Source organism: Aphelocoma coerulescens, chromosome 1A (genome assembly GCF_041296385.1).
Source record: "Aphelocoma coerulescens isolate FSJ_1873_10779 chromosome 1A, UR_Acoe_1.0, whole genome shotgun sequence".
In the NCBI taxonomy this organism is placed as follows: domain Eukaryota; kingdom Metazoa; phylum Chordata; class Aves; order Passeriformes; family Corvidae; genus Aphelocoma; species Aphelocoma coerulescens.
Window position 1 is genome coordinate 49,547,968 of NC_091014.1, and position 15,047 is coordinate 49,563,014.

Consider the following 15,047-nt stretch of genomic DNA (forward strand, 5'->3'; position numbering starts at 1 on the left):
AAAATGCTTATTTATGGAGCTATCTGCAAACAATCACAGAGATCAATCAAATATTTTCTTGAGAGGAAATGAACTTTTGACAGTTACAGGCAAACATGAAGAAACGGGCACACAGAAGGTGAGTGCAAACACACTGAAGTCTAGAATTGGCACATAGGAAGATCATTAAAGCAGCTGAACAAAAGTAGCAGTGGTGGCTTTGTATTATTCAAAAAAACCCAGAGCAGCAGAGATAGAAACTTGAAAACACAAACAGTAACTAAAAAAATGTTTGAGAAAGTAGGCGATGCTAACACTAGAGAGCAAAACAAACAGAAGCTTAAAACAAAAAAAAAACAACCCTGTAATCATGTCTCCTTATTGGCTCTTGATCCTCCCAGAATCAACCAAGACTTCATTTTTGTCAGCATAAAGTTCTAAGCTACAGATCCTGCTACATTCTGCAATTAGTGTCTGGGCCATGAAGACTATAACCTCTAATTAAACTTCAAGGAGAGCCCCACCCGTCCGTGTAATAGAGAGGACTTGTTGGATCTCTCCATCTCAAATGACGAGAGACTTGAGACAGCAATCAAGCGTCAATTTATCCTGCAGAAAACTCCTTTCACCCAGAATACTCGGCACTTTTAAGAAATGAAAGCTTAAATGATAAAACATCCTGAAGAATTTTAACAAAATCTGAAGACACTAATCTGATCTGTGTGCTTCTGAACTGAGTGGGGAAAGAAATGGTATCCCTGCCAAAAGCAGAGCAAGCAGCTACCTGTATGTGTGTGTCACTGTAAGATCTTAAATGAGCCTTTTCATAAAATTCAATTTCAATGCACAGAAAGCATGACAGTGACTGTACAGAAGCTGCAGTACATACAGCTATCAGAATAACAAGCAATAAACCCCATACACGCTCATACTAGACAAAATAGTCACAAATATGACAATATCACTTTAATCATCTGGCAAGGCAGCAATCATCCAACTTTTGTCCTTTCATTCTAGTCCAACAGCTACACACAAGAGCGCTTTCTTTTGCATTTTGATTATTGCAATTACCTCCTTAACAGCAAAATTCCTTTTCTCCAATGAGCTATACAAACACAGGTACTCAGTTCACATATTTTAGCTTTTTGGTATAATTCCCACCATCTGCTATTTGCCATAAAGGTGAAGCATCCTGTTGGCCAGGCCACACTGTACCAACAACCTCCTTCCTCTAGACCTGCAGTTCATAATTTAATCATCTTCATCTGCTCCACATTCACCTGGGTCTGTCTAGACCAGACCTGACCTCTAGTATTTAATTGGGGTTGCGAACTGCCAGAAGACTGTCTCTGAGTGAAATAGCTCACCAAGATGCTATTAAATTACAGCTGGCAAATTAGGAAATGAATCAGAGACTGATGGACACTTGTAATTTATTAAACCAAACTGTCTCTTCTGGTAAGGAACACAGGATGTTCCTCATCAGCCTGTAAACCATACAAACCCCAGGATTTATGCAAAGGTGTTCTGGAAGACTGCAGTCCAGTGTAGAATTATGATCTGGGGTAACAATTCTGCACTTGTACTTCCAGTGAAACAAACAGCTGGGCAGTGGAGTAACATCCTTTGTTATTATGACAGTGCCATCAAGAAAAACACGCAGCTCTATTGCCTGGCTCGACTCTTAGTGATACAGTAACTGAAGTCCACCAGATAATTATTATTTCCAAGCAGTTTCCAGGCTTCAACAGTTTTGAGTTGTCATGGTGAGCTCACACTATTTGCTTGTTGTTCCTTTCTTTTTAATGAAGGAGTTGTCTGCCAGAACGTGTAACGTGAGAATTCAGAGATACAGGATGAATACCTTTTGCTCAGGCACTGTAGGTGCTTTGGCTCTGAATTCTAGGATGGCGAGATGAAGTCCCACAGCTTTCTTGGTCAGACATTTCACACCTCTGTGCAGGCCAAGTGGGCATCTCTGCCCATGTCTGTGCCCAGAATCTGAGAATAAGGTGGAACACAGGAATCAGTATTCCCTTTCCTCGGGCTTTTAGGTTCTAGCCACTGTATCAACTCCATGAGGACACGAGATGACAAAATATTCTTGTCCATCTGGTGTCTCTGTGGGAAGCATATGGACTTGAGCCAAAGTTACAGGAGTCACAGCTGAAGGCTGGCATTGGATGTCATGTGTATGCTGACATATGGTCTAATGCTCCAAGGCATGTTCATACCATAGTAGCAGGATTAGATTTCATCTCACGTAGAAGCAATCATAGTGACAGGACACTGTCTTTGGGCAAGTGCTCACTGGCCTGGAAGTGGTCATAGTTCCTATGAATTCCACTGTTTGTGACTGTAACTGCTCTTAATTTCAATGCACTTCTTCAGGAGAATCACCTGGGTGAACAGCAAGCCTCTTCCAGGCTCCCTGCCAGTGCCTGTTGCTGATCAGCTGGTCACCTATGTCAGGACAGATGTGCATGCCCCGTCTCCGTGGGTGCACTGCTCCTGCAGCCAGGAGTCTCTGCACTGCTAGCTTTGGTCCCACCTCTGAAATCCTTGCTGCCAGACAGGTAGGTGACTACATGAAAGCAGGCCATGTATAATTCAAGAACCGTAAAACAGGTTTGTCTGCGTACACAGGAAGACAGAAAAAAGCATCACCATCCTAAATCTAATGTGACATATGTGCAGCTTCCCCAGACTTCTCAAAAGACACAGAGCATCTTTCTCTTCAGAACAAGGAACATCAGGAGTACCAGTCTTGTCTGTATTTTGATGCAGCTGCTGCAGTGAAACTGCTTCATCCCCTCAGCACCCACAATGGAGATCAGCCCAGTGGAAGAAGGTAGAAGGTACCTTCTGCATAACTGCCTGGTTACTATAGTGACTGCTTTTACAATAAAGGTCTGAATTTAAGACTCTTCTGAGTTTGCATCTGAACTCACAGCTGCCATTATTTAGGACAGTGCCAAAAACCTGCACAGGCTTGGACAGTGCTGCTCCCAATTCCTCCTTTTGAAATGGGTTACAAGGCGATGCAAGACCAGTGGTGCCAGAGAGAGCAAGAGAGGGAGTGCAATCTTGCTTCTCATCTTGCTCATGGATCTTCTTTAGTTTCATGGAAAAAAACACCACTCTCATATCCAGAGTCTAAACTCATTTTCATACTACAGTAGTACTACAAATTATCTTAAGTATGGTAAAGCATTTCCACTTGCATATTAATTTTGAGTTAAAGGCTGGACAGAACTGCTAGACATTTATTTAGAATATAAACTAAAATACAACTAATTTGAGATCCACCCTGACAGTGTGCCTAACAAATCAAGGTAATTAACAATGACTTAAGAGGCAGAGGACTGTTTTTTAAATAAAGTAATATAAACCAGTGGTTTATTTTTAAAAATCAAATACAAAATCTGCAACCCTGAAGGGCTTTTAACCCTTTCAAGACAGGATTGTACCTAAATACCTTACTCTGATGCAGAACTGAGAGCACTAATTCAAAACCTTTGAATGCTCCTGCAGTGTACAAACCATGCTATCTCTGAGCACACACACACAAAGCAGCCGAATAAGAAATTCAGAAACACACATAGAATGGCGTCCAAGTAAGACGCTCACACATTCCCTTGATAAACTGTAGCACATGGTGTAACACAGCCCACTCTGAAAATCTTGCATCTCATTTATTTCCTGACAAAAGGAAATGGGACACCCTGGTACTTCTACTTTGTCACGTTGACCACCTCAATGCACTTACACATGTATTTATAATTAGATTACTCAGCTTTCACACAGTGGCCAAAATGAAAAGGTTCACTTATAGGTTTATATGTAATTATATTTGATACTGCAAATATACAGTAAAGAAACATTATTCAGCTATGACAAGTCACTAGCAATCCCATATATAAATAAATTCCAAGTAAAAGTTTATGAGCCTGTAAAATCTTAAGTCTTCATCTTGGCTTTCTACTTTTGCAAATGAATCTTCAGTCCTATATTGATTTTTAATATCTATATGAACACTGTAGCTGGCAATTCTATTCAGTTATGTACTGGAATCCACTTCATTATAAGAATCTGAACTTTTTCCCAAACTGGGAGCAACTATTAATTCTAAATGGCATCAGACTGCACATCTCAAAACATGTGAAACATCCGTTGGTATCACCTACTACCATACCTGTAAGCCTGTTATTTATTTAAGGCTTATGAAACTTCACTAAGCAGTTCAAAGAATCATAGAAGTCTTAGCTGGAAGGGAACCAGAAGAATAATTTAATCCAACTCCCAGCCCTGCACAGCACCATCCCCAGGAGTCACACCCTGTGCCTGAGAGCATTGTCCAAACACTTCTTGAGCTCTGTCGGGCTGGTGCTGTGACCACTGCCCTGGGGAGCCTGTTCCAGTGCCCAGACACCCTCTGGGTGAAGAATCTTTTTCTGATATCCAACCTAAACCTCCCCTGACACAACTTCAGGCCATTCCCTGTCACTGGCCAGCACAGAGAAGAGATCAGTGTCTGCCCCTCCTCTTCCCCTCATGAGGAAGCTGCAGACTGCAATGAGGTCTCCCCTCAGGCTGAACAGACCAAGTGTCCTCAGCTGCTCCTCATACAGCTTCCCCTCAAGGCCCTTCAACATCCTCATGGCCCTAATTTGGACACTCTCTAATAGCTTTATATCCTTCTTACAGTGTGGTGCCAAAACTGCACACAGGACTCAAGGTGAGACTGCACCAGCACAGAATAAAGTGGGACAGTCGCCTCCCTCAACCAGCTGGGGAAGAGGAGCTTGAGTGAATCACTTCGACAAGATCATGCATGAGATGAAATTGAAATAAAAAGTCTAAGTCCACAGTTGACCAGTTAGTTTTGAAGCCAATTTGCCTTTTGACAAATATTTACATACAATTATACAATCTGCCTTTTAAAAAATATTTACTTACTTCTCTCAGTCCAAAAGGTTTAAAAATGCATTAATGACATAATTTAACACCTCTTAGAATAAAACTACACCTGCAATCCTTGTGATACAAAACTCTTTACTTCTCTACAATTAGTGGATGTCTCCAAGCTACATCATTAATATGAACATTGCACTTGGGGTGCACCTGCAATGTGCCTGGTTGAGAGTGAGATGGTTTTTGTCTTTTGCAGTATCTCTAAACATTCCTCTGCATTCCTCCTGCCCCTTAGATTCCTTTCAGCCAGAATTCAAGGATATACAGTCCTCTGAAGAACATGGTACAGCATGATGTGGATGTGCATAGAGACTGAATGTACATAAGATGTTCCACCACTACTTATTTTTAACTTTTGAGTAATATCCATGTGCCTGTTCCACTGCAGACCCGCTGAAAGCAGTGGCCACACAAGAGAGAGGCAGAGCTACAAGTCCCAAGAGAGCAGAGACTGAAGAATCTAAATCCTGAAACAGTGTTTGATCCTGACATGGTATTTGTCTAGGGAGTTTCACCAGGAGGCATATGGAGGCTTCTGCACTTCTACTTTTGGAGGAAAAATGAAATGGAGATTGAAAAGTAAGAAAGGATTTAGTAGAAACGAAGAGAAACTGTCATCTAAATTCAGTTCCTTCTTTATATAAGAAGAAATGAAATGAGGAAGAAAGGCCCCAGATGCTGCCTGTTTTCAGTGAATCAACTCTGCTTCACCTTCCTCTCCAGAGATAAGAGAAGCAGATTTTGTAGCAATTCCAACTTTGACATTTTGGTCTTAAGTTAGCAAGACATTTAAATACCTGCTTTGTGAGCAGAATTATATTGCTGCCTCCTCAGAACTTTGACCTGAAATTTAAGAACCTATTTCTAACAAGAAAATATTTAAGAAAGAAATATAATACTCAGGAAGGTGGCAGGATCCAAGAACAAAATTTAAGTTCCCTTCTGCTGCAGTAAATATTTGACTGGTTTAGACTGTTCAGCTGGTGTATGCAACATCAGTGATTTAACACTGCTGCAAAGAAAGAGTCTACCTTGTTGCTGTGCTCATGCCAGTAAGTATAAAACAATCCCTTTCCCACCTGGTCAAGGAATTCAGATGTGTAAACGCCAGATGAAGTCTTCTTTAGAGAACAAGTCTCTTTCTAGCTCAAATTTAACTTTACCCCTTGTCTTTATTTTGATGCAAACACATCTTACTCTCCATTCATGTTCCTGTGATAATTTGCAATGAAGGCAGCAATCTGATTGAAAACACAACCTGCAGTATTTCCTGTTCCACACTGAAAAAGATGAGAGCTCTTAGCTTCTTGAAGGCATCTCTCAAATATAATTAATAAATCTATTCTGGCCAGCACAGCAAGATTTAATCTCCAAGTAGCAAAGGTCAGCTTACAGCAGGTGGGGACGGAGATAAGGACAGTGCTGTCCACTAGAGAGGGATTTTGTGACAGAAATAGCTGGAAGCAAATAAGAAACCATAAAATATAAAGGAGTGCAAATATATGAATGGGAAAGTAAAGTTCTTGACAAATATCTATAATTTTGGGTGGTTGCACGAATCTGAAGTTTGGGTGGGAAAAAACCTTGACCCCAATGTTGAGCTCAAGCTATTGCATCTGCATGATTTTCCCCAAACAAATCCATCACCTGCCCTGCTAGAGCACACTGCTGCACAATGCTGAGTAGCACAGTAGATTGCCAAGAAGAGTTATTAAGGTAAAAATTCCCAGGTTTTTGGCTTTTTTTTAAAATTACTATTGGAGTTTTTTTTACATTATAGAAGACTTAGGATCTCCCTTCACTCTTAAGGTGTAAGAGAAGGAGGCTGCTTTAAGCCTCTCTGCAGAGAGACACATGACACTTCCCTTGAGAACCAAAACCATCAATTGCAATAATTGAAAGCCCTGGGAGCATCTACAACTAACAGCAAGGGATCTGCAGTCAGCAAACATGTCATTTTTGTTGTTTCTCTGTATTTATAAATGATTAAGGAAGATCAAGATATTTTTTTCACTGATACACTTCTTTCATCCTTGTGTACCTGCTGACTGAAAGACATCCAGTGAATGTCAACACTTTTTTGAGAAGCATTAAGTTAAAGATGGAGAATCAAAAGCCACTTAGACAGAAAAATTAGGTACCTAATTTTCATACATTCTCCATAAAACCATTATGTGGCTGAGTCCAGAAAGATTTAAAAAGTGTGGGGAGTGACCTCAACCTGGTACAAGTTTATATGTCCAACATGTTTGATTGTAGCATGCTATAGTTTTGAAATATGTACATGGAAAAACCAATAAAATACTAGAATAAAAAATTATTGCTCTATCAAAATAGTACAGCCTTATGCAAAAATCTTACTGACTCTAGAGACACTGGACAAGTGTAAAGAATTCAGTACCTGAGAGACAAATAAAGTATCTAGCTTTTCACTTTTTTTTTTTTTTTGGAAAGTGAAAGGTCCCTTTCAATGTAAAATGTAACTAAAACAGAAGCCAGCTTTTCAATGACAACCCAGGGTTACTTAAATACAATAATGAACATCACAGCAAAATTTCAGGATGGCTTTGGACAACCTGGACTCCCAATTCACAAACAACAACTTTCAGGAGACATCCAGGGGGAGAAAGTTTTGGAAAAACATACATTTTTCTCACTGCAAAACAGGCTAAAATAATAATTTGTTCCCATTAAGTCAAAGGTTTTTGCTTTTGACTTGAATAGGAACATGATTAAGAGGACTACATAGAAAGAATAGTAGAAATCCTGATTAAAAACTATTTTATTCAAATATCTTTGCAATAAAAAACGTCAAACCAGAAAATAAACACTCTCACAGAACAACTGTTTCAAAAGAGTGTAAAAAAGAAATGTACATAAACCCCACCACTGTATTATATGTGTCCTGTATGGCACTATAGAAAACTAGTGCAACTGCACTATTTATATAGGAAATGTGTATTTTAAAATAAATTTTTTTCAAACACTTAGTTTTTTCAGATTTATAATTTTAATTGGCTAAACTTATTACTTATAGAAATAAATATTAAGGTGCCTATAAATTATTTAGAGTGCCTTTTTTGATGTTAAACCTCCTAGTTCAGTCAGAAAACTTACTGAAGTTGTCATATGCTACTATGGTGTCAACTTCTGCCCTAATTTCTGCACGGGCACACGCCTAAAGAATTGAACTGCTAAGCCTGACAGTTTCAAAACTGGATTGGAAGATGGTAAGCTTGCAGCCTCAATTAATTCCCCAGAACACGTGTATGTGATTGTAGATCCCTCTGTGTCAAATTGTCAGGATTTTTTTTAGAGGACTTTAAGCCCAGGTAAGGAATGATTAGCATGTAATTAGCTGAGAAACTTCAGCTCTTCAGGCAATCTAGTAATTGAGAATTACTGCCAGCCCTCAGCTAAAACAGCTTGTATGAAACTCTGTGTGCTGCACATGTGTAACCAGCAGGAAATGGTTGTCTGATTGCATGAATTTTACACACATTCCAGCTTTCTAACTGATCCAAATGTCACGTCTTGTGCTCAGAGACATCTTGAATAAGAGACGGATGATACACAGAAGAAAAGATTTTGCTCATTCACCTAGGCAATTGTACACCTTTGGTAGATTAGTGAACAATTATATTCTTCATTAATTAATGATACCAGACCATGATATGTTCACCATGGCTGTGAACAGGTGTGTTCTTATTACAACTACAGTTGGGAATAAATCAGGTGTGGTTTGTTTTGACTTTCCAGCAGCAATGTTGCTTGGAGATAGGCTGCTGTAATTTTCTACAAACCAGCATCAGGCCAAAGAGTCACAGGAAAACATATTTTTAACAGTCTGAAGGAAACCTAGCTGCTTTTCCCCCATCAGGTGAAACTGACTCAGATCCCATTTCACCCTTTAATCAAAAAGTATGTAAGTAACTCATAATTAAAGGAAATACTCATGTGAGTAAACGTATCCATAGGATTATGTGACTGTTGGATTAGACCATATGTAAAAACCAGTGTGCCTGGTAACATGTTAATATATTTGCTACTACATATTTAACACTGAAAATTCAATCTAGATTATCATATAAAAGCTATAAATTCTGTTTGCAAAACAACTGGATATGGGCATGCTTAAACTGTGTGGAGGGTACTTTGAAATGTACTTGAAGATTCATGAGAAAACATAACACATACATTTGGGTTTTTTTGTTAGATACAGCATGCAAAATAAAAATTTACCTTTAAATTCTGGTATTACTTCAAATTAAGATATAAGGCAGAACAGATTTCCTATTGAATACCAATGTAAAAGCAAGGAAAGGAAATGGGTAACAGTACATTACAAAAGCAAAAAGGATACAGTACAAGCAATCACAGATTGATGTTACTTAATACTATTACAATAGAGAAAGAAGTAGGTTTACAAACTTACCCTCATCTTTGCACATGCATCCTGTGTTGACTCTGTACCTCGTAACTCTTTTACCAGCATAGAACCTAAATACTAGAACAAAAATCCATTGAACTTAAATTAACTGAAATTCCCAAACAGACAAACATCTGCAGAAATGCACTAAAAATGCTTTAAAAAACCTAGTGGTATCAGTCAATTTCTTAACATATTGCTTTAGAGTTTTTTTACTCTGGAGTTCTTTGACAAATCACTTAAATCAATGTATTAATCAACCCATGAGACAAGAATGCACAGCAACAAGTGTATTGAATCAGCTGGAGTCCTTTGAAACAATATCCAAAAGTCCTTGAGCTTATAATTTTAGTTACTGAAGCAACAAACAAATACTAAAGATTCCATCTTAAAAAGCCATTTGATTAAGAAATGGAGAATCTGCTTTTAGCTGCCACCTGTCCAACTCCTATTGTATGTGTGCAATCACATGGATGAGAAGGCCAGCAGTGATCTTAACCTCAGTGTACTCAATCTGTAACTAATTTACGTGCAAATAGCAGAGCCCAATGTCAGCAAACAGAGAAAATAAATCTCTTCTAAAACTAGTTTAAACCATGATTTCTTCCTAAGGAAAGGCTGACCCTGAACTATTATTTTGAAGCCTACAGTGATCTGGAGGAGGGCTGTGTGAGAGGAAGCAGAAGGGTGCTGTGTCCTGGTCCAGCTCACTGGAAACCACCGTGCCCTCAGAGGAGCCTGCTTATCTCCAAGGGCAACAAGGCAGGCAGAGCCTCAGCGACACAGCCCCTGTCCTATAGGCCTCTCCCTCACTATGTCACTTGTTGGCACACACAGTTTGAGCCCTCCTGCACCCTGACAGCAGGCTCTGCTCCTCTGAGGTCTCAGTACCCCCCTACACCATGTCTGAATGGCACTGCTCCTCCAGGGATGGAGCTGGCTGCATCATCCCTGCCATTCCCACCTAGCAGCGAGGGGTCTCGTTACTGCTAACTGAGCTGTACCAAAGCCACACCACGGTCTGCATTTCTCCTATAGATGCATGCATCTTTGTTGGTGTGCATGTGTTCTTATAGCTCTGTGCAAACAGGACGTTTCTGAATTTCTATATGATGTCACATGCAAGTCTGGCTTAACTGGGCAGAGAGCACAACAAGGCACCCCTCCTCTTCCCCAGGCACAGAGAAGTCTCTATCTGTATTCTCACTGCAGCACAAAGCTACGGCTCCTCCTAAGTCTCTACTCCTAAGTGAGCAATGTGGGAGCTGAAGAGAAGTCATGCCATTGAGAGAATATGGTAAATAGGCTGCAGGAGGAGAGAAAGCGCTTTGGGCAGGAGTCTCTTTCCGGAGGATGCTTCAGCCCACCACTGCTGACCCTTCTCATTCTACCAGACTGACTCCTCTTGGAAACAGCTTAAGCTGACCCAACCAAATGGTGAACCAGCTTCAGCTTAGACAAGAACCTATCAAAAAGAACTTCAATTACAGATGAATGCAAGCTGGAACTGAACAGAGCGTACTGGTTCAGTTCTCTGGTCTCCTGACCTAAACTGAGATATTTTTTTTAAAGCCTCCAGTTTACACTGTGTACTGCAGGAGTCTCTGACCTGCAAAAAAATGCATAAATATTTCAATGTAGACAGTAGCCAATGCAGCAATTAGTGAGAAACACTTTATAGGACATTATAAATGGGCCAGTGAGCAACATCAACACTACCAGATAAGCACAAGCATAAAGGAATGAATGAAGGACATTCCTAGAGGACTGCAGATGTGAAAGATTCATAAACCGAGCAGCTGTGAGTCCCGCTGGGGGCTCAGTGGTGACGTGGATAGGGGTTTGGGCATTAATTTGATGGGACAGTTTGATATCACCCTTGAAGAAAAACAACAAACTTAAAGCAAGCTCTGAAATTAGAAGAGTAAACAAAAGCATATTGAATTGAACTGTATTTTTCTCTGGATCCTGCTGTCTGACACCTTTGGAATCCTTAGCCTTCTCTGGGCAGGTTGCAATTAATGTCTTCAATTTTTTGCTTGTTTAGTTGGATGGTTGGGGTTTTTTTGTTTAGGTTTGGGGGTATTTTGTTTGGTTTTTTGTTTTCTCATTTTTTTGGACTACAGTACAATGAATTGGTTTTTCCTTGAAAGCTACTAGTTGGTCAGGCACCAGGGTAAAAAAAGCAGTGCTTTTTGCTTACGGCAGAACAAGAGGAAGAAAGAGAGGAGAAGGACAGCTTCTGTCCCATCTGCACAGCAGCAAAAAGCCTCAGCTGAAGGCACTCAGAAATGCTTTGCAAGGTGGACTGTGGAATAGACACACAAATCACAGAAGTACCATCCAATTTAGTTGTCAGAAAAATCTGAAACTCTAGGAGGAAATTTTGCTTCCTTTTGACTTGCTGTGCTTTTGGATATGTTCCTTCTCAAACACCCAGAGCATGTGGGAGTAATACAGAGAACATCCAACTGTTTAACTGAGTGATGCAGCACACAGTGAAAGCTGCCCCAATTATAACTTACAAGCCAGGGTTTTACCCTATAAGGCTGAGGTCAATAGAGCTCAAGGAGCTGAAACAAAGCTGTGACACATGGTCCTCTAGGAAAGGAAGGTCCTTCCTTAATTACTACTATCTTGGATATTCCTGGTCATCCCAACTTTGTTTCTTTAATGATCCATCTTCCAATCTACTACAAAGGTTACATTCAATTATGAATTTACTGCTGGATCATGCAATAAGAGAAAAGGCACTCTTGAGATAAATATGCTCACTTCACTGAAAACTATGACAAATATTTGAAGAACTAGAAATTCATTTTCAATCTGAGGTGAGCAAGGAGGTTTTGAATAGTAGAAGAAGACTGAGAGCAGGTGAGATGGTCCTTGACTATAACTTCTGTAAGGAAGGCAGAGGTTCTGTCCAGGGATAATCACTGCATGCCTGGCAATTTTTAACCCCATGAAGGTCTGATGGAAGATACAGATGTGCTCCATAAAGACAGGTCTGTAACACCCCTTCTGCCCCTCCTCAGTGGGAGCCAGGCTCTGTCTCACCTGCATTTAGTCTCTGACACTTTATTGTGCCATAAATCGAGTCTCTCCTGATGGGAGAGAATTTGTTGAAAGTCCTTGCAAGGAGTTTAAAAGATAAAGCAAGACGTCTTCTGTAGTTTCAATGCTTCCAGATAGTTGTTTATTAAGTCTTATCAGAGGAACTGAGCCACTAGTGTGACCCAGGTACAGCATGGAAGGAGGAAAAGTAGGAGTGAGAGCGAGAGAGACTAATTATCAAGATTTACACAGCCTTTTAAAGACATTTTAACCAATAGTTACTAAAAACGTACATTATTTTTACTTTTTTACCAATTATTCAGTAACACGACTAGGAACTGTGGAATTTTCTATCCAATCAATCCAAACTACTTTTACTGCAGAATATGGAGTAATAGAAGAAGGAGAAGAAGGTCTAGAGAACAACAACAATCCTCCATTTTGATATTTTTTACTCTTATCTATTTATTATAAAGAGAAGCCTAAAAAGTCTAAATTTTTCACCCTGTGACAATCTTACATAGTAGTCTATCACCTAATTCACACCACTGTATTTTCTAGTTGTTGTCTCACTGCTGGTAATTTTTTCCAAGGTTTAAAGCTATACCAGTGGTGTCCAGGGGGGTAAAAACCCTTAAAAACAGGCAGAGAAATATTCTCAGCACTCTGGGTTCCTACATCCTCTAATTCCTGTCTTCCCGGATATGCCTTAATCTGGTCCAGCAACCTCCAACTGTTCCCCAAAATGCAGCAGTATTTAGTGAACAGAGCATTATCCTAAAATGCATCGAAGATCCAAGCCCCTTCAAGTGAACAGGATCTCAACCCCACATCCTGGACCAGTAGTTAACCTCCAGCTATCATCCTAAAGACACTGCAACTACTGAGTTTACTACCCTTTCCTTTGTACAATAAGCCAGCCTTCCTTCATAAGGTGGCCACCTCCAGAGAGGACACACAGTGGGCTGGCAAGCACCTTCAGCAACTTCAGCAATGCTATCCAGCAAAGTCGGAAGGGGAAATGCAAGCATTTAAAAAGGTGGGCTCAGGTACCTCCTCCAGAAGCTCCAGTCCCCCCACGCTGTTGACAGGGAACTCAAGATTTCAGAAAACTTTTTCATTTAAAAAGAAAGCCTTCCAATGACTTTCTGTACGGTAGGAGGCTTCTCTCCTCCACAAGCATTTATAACAGCCAGAGAAGACTAACTGTCTTTAGTTATAGACGGAAGCTCCATTTCTCCAGGAATGGGAAGTGGTAATCACCTGCAGCCACAGGGAGGTAAAAGTAAGTATGCCCTGACCCTGATGGAACTGACTGCTACTGGTACTTGAAGTAGCCATCAGTTTGGGAAAGGTCTGAACGTGCCCTTGTCCCATGGACGGAAAACACTCAGGACCCTCATCTTCATCTTCTCTATTTCCTTTCCCAAAAACATGTATAAAATTCAGGTGAGGCGACACTCACTTTAGCTGCCATGCACACAGCATTAAGGTATGAGGTATGGGTATGAGGATCCCATATTATGTTTTATTATTCTTCCATAACTACTAGACAGGGATTTGTAACAGATGAAAAGTGGGGGTGTTTGCTCTCACTGTCACTTCAACAACACTTAGCCACTTACTCACAGTGCCCTTCCTCTAACACTAATGCCACATGGACTGCAATATGTCACAAAATTCATAGCAAAAAAGTACTGTGCATCCTTGGTTCTCATTTATTACAATTACAGTATTTCAGAAGAATTGACCTGTCTCTCTAAAAGTGACTGAAAAAATATTATAAATGAAAGTAAAACACAACAGCCTATCAAAATCCAAGTTTAATGTATCTATACCCCAAATCAAACCACTACATTTATCAACACTTACAAATGCTTTATAATCGCATGACTGGAAGATGAGTTTCTCTGGATGATGTTGCCAATACTGTACAGGCGTTGATGCTGTGGCTTCATTTGGAGGTCGCAAGGTAATTGAAGGCTCTCCCCAGTCTCCTGTCTGAAAATCACAGTTGTTCAAGATGTAAGAGCATGTGCAGGCAATTTCACTATAAAGTAGCCCTCCACTGTTGTGTTCAATTAGCAAGAATTTATTTTCTACACATAGAGCCATGTTACTAAAACAAGGGAACACAACTCCTACAACATTTTTCATTATTTAATTTATAATCCAAAGTCATCTACTGTAGTGTTTAATGAGGCTTTAATTAAATCTCTTTGCTTTGAGAATAAAATCATTAGGCATCCAAAGTGTTCCTTAAACATAAGTGTTTACAATACATATATGAGAATGAGAGCACTTGAAAAAAAATCATGAGATGCACAAAAATGCCTTTCACAAATTCTGCTATGTGTTTCACAAGCTTTTCTGCAGAGTTAATACACCTTCCATTATCCAGCACACATAACCAATAACTGATTTTCTAAATGGCTAAATATCAGACTTTGTTTTGATCTGAAGACTTATTATACATTCTTCAAACACGAGGCATTCTTTAATCTCTTTATGAATATTTACTTTGATCACCTTCTCTTGATGCCTCGTTGTGGAGGTACTAACACTGCCCTTCCACATTCATCATTCTCATTGATATAGGAGATTGCCTTTC

At 39.9% G+C, this 15,047-nt stretch overlaps 1 protein-coding gene across 18 annotated transcripts in view; it reads right to left on the minus strand.

Moving 5' to 3' along the window:
* Nucleotides 1–15,047, minus strand: part of ANKS1B (ankyrin repeat and sterile alpha motif domain containing 1B) — a 414,782-nt gene that overhangs the window by 14,103 nt on the left and 385,632 nt on the right. For all 18 annotated transcript variants that reach the window (XM_069000638.1, XM_069000646.1, XM_069000631.1 and 15 more), the window contains 2 exons: nt 14,309–14,437; nt 9,389–9,460 (listed from right to left, as the gene is read on the minus strand). In XM_069000638.1, coding sequence (XP_068856739.1) covers nt 9,389–9,460; nt 14,309–14,437 — 201 coding nt within the window. The remainder of the gene's footprint in view (nt 1–9,388; nt 9,461–14,308; nt 14,438–15,047) is intronic.